Source organism: Trematomus bernacchii, unplaced genomic scaffold (assembly GCF_902827165.1).
Source record: "Trematomus bernacchii unplaced genomic scaffold, fTreBer1.1, whole genome shotgun sequence".
In the NCBI taxonomy this organism is placed as follows: Eukaryota; Metazoa; Chordata; class Actinopteri; order Perciformes; family Nototheniidae; genus Trematomus; species Trematomus bernacchii.
Genome location: NW_022988043.1, coordinates 21,648,821 through 21,658,244, shown reverse-complemented (window position 1 = coordinate 21,658,244; position 9,424 = coordinate 21,648,821). Strand labels below are relative to the sequence as shown.

Sequence of the window (9,424 nt, the reverse complement as noted above, 5' to 3'; positions counted from 1 at the left end):
ACTCTTACTACTTTTAAATCCAGGCTGAAGACTTTTCTTTTTGCCGCTGCTTTTAATTGAACTATTCACATCTTAAACTGCACTGTAACTTTTAACTTTTATCCATGTATTTTTTCTTTTAATGTTTATTTTATTATCTTTCCTTTTTAATGATTGATTTTAAATGCCATTTTTAAAATGTCTTCCATTTTTGTAAAGCACTTTGAATTACCTTGTGTTGAAAGGTGCTATATAAATAAACTTGCCTTGCCTTGCCTTGCCTATGATGGTTCAACTTTCTGAAACTCAATTAAAATAAAATTAAAAAAAATTAATGAGATGTCTTAAAGACAATTATTTGTGCATTGTTTCATACTACAATGACACGTTTCCACAGTACATTTGTACACTGGACCATAACGTTTAAATGAATTATCAAACTGTATTTAATAAAATGATTGTGTCCTACATTGTGAGCTAGGGCTGTGCAAATAATCGTGATTATGATTTTTGCCATAATCGCACAGCCCTATTGTGAGCTCACAAATGTTGATTTAATTTAAGGCAGCCACAAACTTCTATAAACATATAAGCTTTTAAAAAAATGAAATGTTAAACAATACACATTTTAAATGCATATAAAACCAAAATGGATGAAAGGCACAATAACAAAACCTGAATATGTTTCCTTTGTTTCCTCTTACAGCTGATTAAATACTGGGATGCTTTCTTACCCGAGGCTAAGGCCATCTCATAGAGTCCGCACCAACACAACAGACAGTCCTGACTGGCTCCGGTCAAACTACACTACCCATAATGCACCGGTCCTCCCAGTTCACCACCCTCCTCCTGTTTATGTGAAGAAGAGAAGAGAAGACAGTGAATCAGCTCCAAGGATCTTTTCTGCGGTTTAAAAAAAAAAAAAACAGAACTCTCTTGAATTTATCATTTTCTATTCTTCTTTTATTTTCCAAACTCAGTGTTGCGTTCACGTCCTTGACCTGAGATATTGTTTTTCTCCTACTTGATTCTTTCACAATAATACTATTAGATAATTTTAAAGTGTTGCCCTTCACGTACAATCTCCTTCTAAGGCCAAATTCCTAATCAGCAATTTGAGTTTCCAATTTCATGTAATGCTGCATTGAGTTTTATTTTCTAGCCTGAAGCTTCAAAATCCTGTACGACATGAACGCAGCATGAGTTCTGACCCTGGTGATGGCTTTCTTCTCCTCACAGATTCTAACATGGTGTCAGTCTTTACAAAGTACAGCACTTTTTTTCCCACCAGACGCAAAGGGGATGGGTGAATGTGGAGCAATCTCTCTGTTAAATAGTATTTGAGTTGATTTTTAAGGATTGTTCTTGAAGTTCCTCAACAAAGACCGATATCCACACCCCAAGGTAAAGATATGATTCGTTTTCTCCATTAGTTTGGTCGTTAGATGTATGGAAGCACATTACTACGGTGGCCAACAGGTGCAAAAGAGCTACAATGGCCCAAAACATTTCCATTAGAAGAAACATGTGCACATTCAAAAACGATGCAAATATAGAAACACAACATTTTTTCCAAAAGACATGAAAATGAAGAAACATCTTCACCAAGTTGACGAAATGTGCAGCATTTAGAAAATGATCACCAACTGGTGTTTTTTATATTTGCATCACTTCTGAATATAAGCTTGTTTCTCCTATTCTAAATGTTTTTGGCCGTTTGCACCTGTCGGCCCCCGTACATTCCCGCCATAAATATATAAAACAATTATTGAAATGGTCCGGGTGTCATACTGAAATGTGGTCAAATAAAAACTGGGAAGTCAAGAGTTGTAGCACATACAGAAAAACATCGACATGTTCTTGTTTATTGAGTCTGCAATTTCCCTCCCGGCAACAAAATCCTGAAGCTCTATGATTGGATGTGTCTGGCTGCAGTGTTATCTGGGAATTGTAGTTGACTTCTCCCCTAAATGTCAAACCTTCTGATTTTCTTTTCTAAAGAAACAAATGTCCTCAGCTGTGCTTGAAACCAGGAATGTGAACATGTTACTGCAGATCTCCCCAAATCAAACCTTGGAGTCTAAATTATCTGCGGTTTTATTTTGGAATAAGCTGTGAAACTGATCCGGAGTCAGTGATGAAGGACGACTGACTCCATCCTGTTGGTTATTTTGTTGTCTTGTACTTCCCTTCACCGTCGCCTGGTCAATCCCAACACTTCCTCCTCACTTAAATGACAAAACAAGAGCCCTTTTCTTTCGTTGCTGTATGATCGTAAGTGAAGGCAACACTTTTTGTTTCTGTCTCATGAACATTTCCAAACCTAGAAAAGTTATTATTTTTTATTTTACTACCTTAAATCAACCTTGATTTGGTCAATTTCAAATCATATCTTGACATTTAGTTTCAATTTGTTTAGACATTTTCATTGCATATAGCTATTGTAACATTTAGGTTTAGCAGGTCAATGACTTGCTGGTGGAGAACCAGTAAAAATGGAAGTAAAATGGTAGTTTTTACAACTTTGTTTTGACGCCACATTACTCGTTAAGTTATCATAACCTAATCTGGTGAAGTGAGATCCACTCATAACAGTTTTTAAGGAAGGGCACTATGTAAATATTGCAAAACAGTCTGAATGTAGAAACAGAAGATTAAATATTTATCAGCAAAACTGGATTTATTTTCTCCCCCATTGCCAAGGAAAAGCTTTATCTGGCAACACAATTAAGTGAATCTCTGTCAAGTCATATGAGATAGTGTTCAATCGTCAAATAAACAGTAATATTCTGCGTTTCTTCTGCAGATGAAGGACTTCCTGTTGTGTGTGGAGGAAGTGAGGGATTGTCAGGTGTGTGTGTCCGTGTGAGTGTGTGTGTCCGTCCAGAGAGCAGCTTCATATCTCTTCCTGTGTTCAGTGCGAGGGCTTTAGTTGGGTAACTGTTCTTGATTTAGTTTCGATTGAATTTTCACCCATTTCATTATTAAAATAAATCAGACATTCTGCATTATCAGAAGCTACAAATCAGACATATCGTTACATAAATGTTGAAATAAAAACTGGAAATATTGTTTTTTTCTTTTAGCCCTCACTATCCCTCTTGAATCGTATAACCCTGTATTGATTGCTACCTTTTTGTATTTCAATTCCCTTGTTTGCCGCCAGAATGATGTGCAATGTTTGAGAATTTTCAGTTGATTTTATTATTTGGGTTTTTTTTCACAGATTCAATTCTTTATTTGAGCAGATTTAAAAAAAATCTTTTTTCTTTGACATTCCTGCTGCGCGGCAGAACAGACGTTTAAGAACTTTAATTACAATAAAGGAATGTATCTCATCCATGGGAGCACTGGGTTTTAATTGTAATTATTCATCTTTTTATTATTTATCATGCAGATTGTAATAATGCATTTTATTTGTAGAGCGGTTTTCCAGAAACTCAAGACACTGAGTAAAGATTTATAAAAACATAATTAAAAGAAGTACACCTAAAATATATACAAATGTCGCTCCTTTTGAAAACGGTGGTAGAGCCATACTTTTACTAATGTTAACATTTTTATTTACCAACCGACATTTTAAAACATATTATTTTGTTAATGTTACTGTCATTAATATTCCCCATTCTCTTTATTGATATATTTGAGATTTGAATTACATTTTAATTTATGCATTAAACATTTTAGATTAAAATGATCATAGAAATATAAAAAACTTCATTAAGATTTGTATTTTCAATTTACATTAAAGCATGGAGACATGTCTAAGTAGAGGCAACAAATATGAAACTGAAAATTCACAGAATATTTCCTCTTTAAGGTTTTGACTGTAATCACCTGTGTGTGCAATTTGAACTTTTGTTATTTTTTTATCCAAAGATACAACTGTCAGGGACTCAGAGTGATAATCAGAGACTGGAAAAGATTCATACAAACTGTCAGGAGGCTTCACATCAGCTCTGCATACACACACACACACACACACACACACACACACACACACACACACTGAGCATATAGGCAGAGTGCTGTCAGAGAGTGGGCAGTGCATTACTTTGCATTGTGGCTGTCACACCATCGACTAGCTGTCATATTCACGCTGCAGGTTTCTGTGGAAGACGAACATATTCACATCTGATTTTATAAAGAGACTCCGGAGAAATATTTAGTCTGTGTGTGTCAAGACTCGTGAGCAGTTAAATCGGCTCCTGACGACAGCTTCACATCCATATATATATAAATGTATTTTAATTATAACTAGTGTTCTTTATCCTTAGTTAAATCCAAGAAAACGTCAGTTCTTCATTTTTTTATTGTTGCATCTTTAACATGTGTTTTCATCACTGTTGAGTTTTAGTCTTTCACTTTGCAGCATTTAGCCGTTGCCATTTGAGGTAAGTGTTGTATTTAAGTACATTGTCTTAAACTAAGGGGGGCGTCATGTCTTGCAGAGTTATAATATAATTGAAACTAGTGAAAATCAAATGTTTGAAAAATATGCCATATTTTGAAGCATGACACATTTTGTTTTTTTATTAAGTTACCTTTGGTATAGGCAGTTTTTATTTTGGCTGGGAGAGAGTAAACAAAGTGATTTTTTGGACTAGATTGAATTAATGTTGAATGTAATCTGATGACTATAAAATACTAAAATAAGAGTTTTTATTGACTAGAATTAGAAGGAATTTGGACACAGGAATACAACTACAAAACATTAACACAGATACTTAGCGATTGCATTACATTTAGCCGGCAGAGATCCTGTATAATCATCACCTGGAAAGGCCTTTATATCCAGACTGTCCAGTCCCCTCTGTGATGTAACCTTGCAAGTTATTAGTTTAGGACACACATGGTACATTTCTAACTAACAAGTTTGAATCATCACAATATGAAGAATGATGTCCAGTACCTCCATACAATGTGTTGCAGACATATCTACCAAAAATAGCATGCTAACTGGCTAGCCCGTTCTCTCTTGTAATTAGGGATGCTCCGATATCGATCGGCCGCCGATCGATATCGGCCGATACTCACTCTCTACCGATCGATTGGAGCTCTCTAAAAATGCCGATCGCGAGAGCCGATCGCATGACGTAAAATACATGACACTTTTCTCTGTGCGCGGCAAAACAAGCTCGCCAAAATGGCTTCACCGGTCTGGCAGTATTTTAAGTGTCCGAAAATGACAATAAAATAGCGGTATGCAACGTGTGTGAAGCAGAAATCCTGCAGCTCCACCCGCTGTGACGGACCGGTGAGCGGAGCAGAACACACATTAAGAGTTAGACCTAACACACTTAGCTATTTTATCTACCTCTGGAACAAGCTAAACTAGTTATACATATGTTTATTCTTCACTGTCGGGTCACTCATTACTGGATCAGTGAGCTGCATGAGATACTGACAGGCTGTCAGGAGAGAGAGAGGAAAAGAGAGCGCTTCCGCTCATTTCTCCCGTGTTATTATCCAAAGTTAATGTAAACTTGAATAATGTGCATCATTTGAATGTAATAATTGTGAAGTGAATGAGCCCCATTAACTGAGTTTTAAACATCACTTTAAATGGAAGATCCCCATAGGCCCCGCCCACTCGATCGGATCGGCGATCGGTATCGGCCGATACTGATTCCGGCGATCGGCCCCAAAGTTGGCGATCGGAGCATCCCTACTTGTAATACCACTTAACAATCCGATGTAGATTCGTCCAAGTGTTGGGGAGATGGTCGAAACTAAAAAACTCTCACACAAAATATCCCAAACAAACCAGCATTTTTTTTTAAAGCACGATTTTTCAATCATGATATTATTTAAAAAGATTCCCTTGGCCCAGATTGTTGGGGGGCAACGGTGGCCAGTGCCCGTGTAACAATGAGCTTTGACCCCCTTGTGGGGAATATCTTATAATGATAATACAATTGTAGGTAGCGTTGTGCTGGAACTAGCTGAAGTTAAGTGGAATGCATTTTATGACTATGACTTTTTGCAAAACTAAAAATGTTAAAATGTTGAACACTGTCTCGCAAGTGAGCAAATGGAAATGTGTGTCACTGTAATGTAATTGTGTTATTAAAAAAAAAAAAAAAAACTAGCCTTACCTTTTATAATGATTCTTCCATCAGTGGTGTCGATCCCAAAATGATTTCTCACATTGAGGTCATGACTATTAGTTTTTCACGCAAAATAGTTTTGTCCATTTCCCTTAGATAAACAGACTGGTTTTATTTACCAGGGCAAGCAATACATCGTGAGGTTGCATTTCACAAATCCCCTGTAAATCCTCCCCCTTTAAAATGATTTCCCTTACAGAACATACAGGGCCGTTGATACTGTGGTCCTCCTGTCCCTTCCAGGCTGAGAATAATGTAGGTAAAGCTGCATCCTTAACCCCCCACTATCACTTAAACCCAAGAGTAATGGTGCATCCACTTTTCCAGCCTCACCTCCACCTCTAGAATTTTCTCTCTGACTCCAGAATAATGCATCTGCATCTGTTTTCCGCGCTCACTCTAACCCCTCGCTCTCGCATGACTCCAGAATAATGGAGATGTATTTATTTGTACACTCTCCATCTTGACCCCGCGTCGCTATCAATCTGGCTTTAGAATAATGTAGGCACATCTGTTCCGCTCACCCTCCTAACCCCTCAATTTCCCCGCCACTTCAGGATAATGTAGGTGCATCTATTATCTCACCCTGCTGCTGTCTCCCGACCCGTTTTTAGAATAATGTGGCTGCATTTACAACCACAACCAGCCCCCCCCCCCAGCCCCCCTCGATAAACTATCACTGCGGTGTCTGGAAATAAATAAAACGGCATAAAGTGCAGCTTTAAACTTCAAGATGGTGTGGAACAGTGGAAGTATTTATTATTTCAGGTCATAATTTACACCCAATCCTTTCTATATTCTTTCCACTTTCTCCTCTTTTCCTCAGGGACACAAACAAAGTAGAGGTGCATGAGGGAAGAGAATGAAATAAAAAGCACTGGGTAGCAGATAAGAGTGTTGTTGCAGTGTAACCCTCGCCTTTTATTTATCATATCTCCAAATGGCGGTGTAGCTGTTGTGCTGTGGTCAGGATACAGTGACCTTAGTTGATCAACTACCCCCCTAGCAGCCTGATAAGAGGGCTAATATAACAGCGAGCGAGGGGGGAAGGTTGTACTGTAATTATTTCTGCACTGTCAGAGGGGGAACAGACCGCGGCCCCCCCAGCCGATTCAAATCTGAGGGGAAACTAAAAAGAGGAGGAGTGGGAAGGGCCGCAACAACAACAACGCCAGTGAGACAAATATCAGCCAGCCACCGCGACACGCCTGGAATTGGACCAGTTTGTCATGCACAGGGCTGCCACACTACATCTAAGATGCCACATAAGACTTCATTCAAACTTTACTAGTTCAACAGAAACAGAAAATACTCACCAGTAGATATTTGAAAGAACATTTTGCAACATGTAAGATATAAACTGAAGGAAATACAAACATACCAGAAATTACTACTACAATTCAAATGTAAACACCATTGAAAAGAAAGGACATAGTTTACAGACAGAAAATAGAAAAGGCAAGCAAACGTAGAAAAATGCAAATCAATTGCAACAAATATTGACGACTATAAGAGTTATTCTATTTAAGACAAAAGTAAAAAAAGAAAATCAGCAATTCCTATGTACTGCTGAATTGTTGTTGGCAACCAATTGGTAGGAAATACTGCATTTGTTGGGGACTATTTTCACTGGTGGATTAATCAACATTTGTGCTCCTGCTTGTGAGTATGTGTGGCAGGAGGATGGTGCATGTGGAATTGAGTCGACTAAAGTCTGTGCATGGTAGGTTAGGAACACTGTGCAACTCTATGGCTCATTGATGTGCTTTTAATAGTCCAATAATGGAGCTCTAAGGCACAGAGTTAGAATATACATCAGGCTTTGATCACCACTAGATTGATCTCATTAAACAGTGGTGCAGGTCCTAGAGAGCCCCAGCTCCTATTTTCCATCTCTTCATTTGTTATTTGTCCTAAATGGGACTTGGAATTCCTCTATTTATATGTTTGAACTGATACTTGATTACCTTATCCCCCATTAGCTTCTGATTTGATGAAAACACCTGATCTAGCTTATAACCTGTGGGTGGCGCAAAAACAAAAAGACAAATATTCAGTTCCGGGGCTTTCCATGTCCAGGTTTATAAAAGGACTTTTCAAGTTTTAAGGAGTGTGTTACTTGTTGGGGTTTAACAGTATTTGTCCACTACTGTTTGGTAAAGAACATTCCGTTTTGGAATGTGACTTCCTACGTTCAGTCCTGTGAGCCAAACAGATACGGTAAAGCATAGTCTATTTATCTGTACCGACCTCACATGCAGAACAAGCATTGTGCGAGTTTTACGGTTGTGGCATGTTGTCAATCAGCTAGAGCATGCTAAACGCTTTAGCCCCTGAAATAGTGCTAGGTTTTGAAGGCAATTTAACATTGTGGCCAAACCGTGTAATGACAACTTCATTTCAGTCTCTGTCGATGTCAGTCTTGCGGTGGAATGGGGCCCTAAAATACTTTTTTCCAATTGACTCACATTGAAGAAAAGACTAAATCAACTACCCAGTACAAACACTTGAGTAGCCTTTTTTTTAAATTCTAAGTTCCTAAATGTGGTCAAATGTATTAAAAACAGGGTTATTTCCCTTCCTTCCTCACTCGTGCAAATAGACCCAAGACCAATTTGGGAGCACTACGGTTCCCAAGTTTAAAATGCAGAAAATGAACACATTTGTGGATCAGACAGAAACTGTATTGATGTCTCGATTATCAGAACGGTAAGAAAAAAGCCTTCCTCCCCACAGTGCAACCTCTCACTGCAGATTTGGACGGTGCCGACATTACTAATGCTAAGTCTGTTCTGGGTTCCCTGTGTAAACGGTCACAGGCTGCAGTTGTTCCCGGAATGATCAACCCGTTGGCAGTTGAGCTCTCCCCTGATGGATGGACCTCCAGGGCTACGGAGAGCTACTTAACGGTGACGGCCCACTGCATCACTCCCAATGGGGAAATGAAAAGTCACCGTTTATGAAGAATGTACGAGAACACATCTGGCAGAGAAACTACAAGAGGAAGTATCAGAGTGGAGATTGGTGAAGCCAGAGACAAGTATTGCAGTCACAACCGGCAAAAAGCAATGTCAACGCCCTCTGAAGCTGGATCTATTATTTTAGCATCGCAGAAAGACCTTTCAGGCGAGGGTCCAGACTTCTCGCAAGAATCCGAAAAGTTCAATTTTCCACCTCAGAACATATGCTGCATATATTTTAGAGAACAATCAATCAATCAGTCAATCAAAATACCTTATTAATCCCAGGGGGAAATTAGGTGTTGTGACAGTTTCACCATATTCCAATTAAATAAACAAATATTTATATAAACTGAAGGTACAGGAAGGAGGCAG

At 38.5% G+C, this 9,424-nt stretch overlaps 1 protein-coding gene across 1 annotated transcript in view; it reads left to right on the top strand.

The window, feature by feature from the left end:
- The window catches only part of snx2 (sorting nexin 2), a 40,803-nt gene extending 37,482 nt beyond the window's left edge, over positions 1-3,321 (top strand). The window contains exon 15 of the mRNA XM_034117947.1: positions 686-3,321. Coding sequence (XP_033973838.1) covers positions 686-736 — 51 coding nt within the window. The 3' untranslated portion in view covers positions 737-3,321. The remainder of the gene's footprint in view (positions 1-685) is intronic.
- Positions 3,322-9,424: the final 6,103 nt, after the last annotated feature.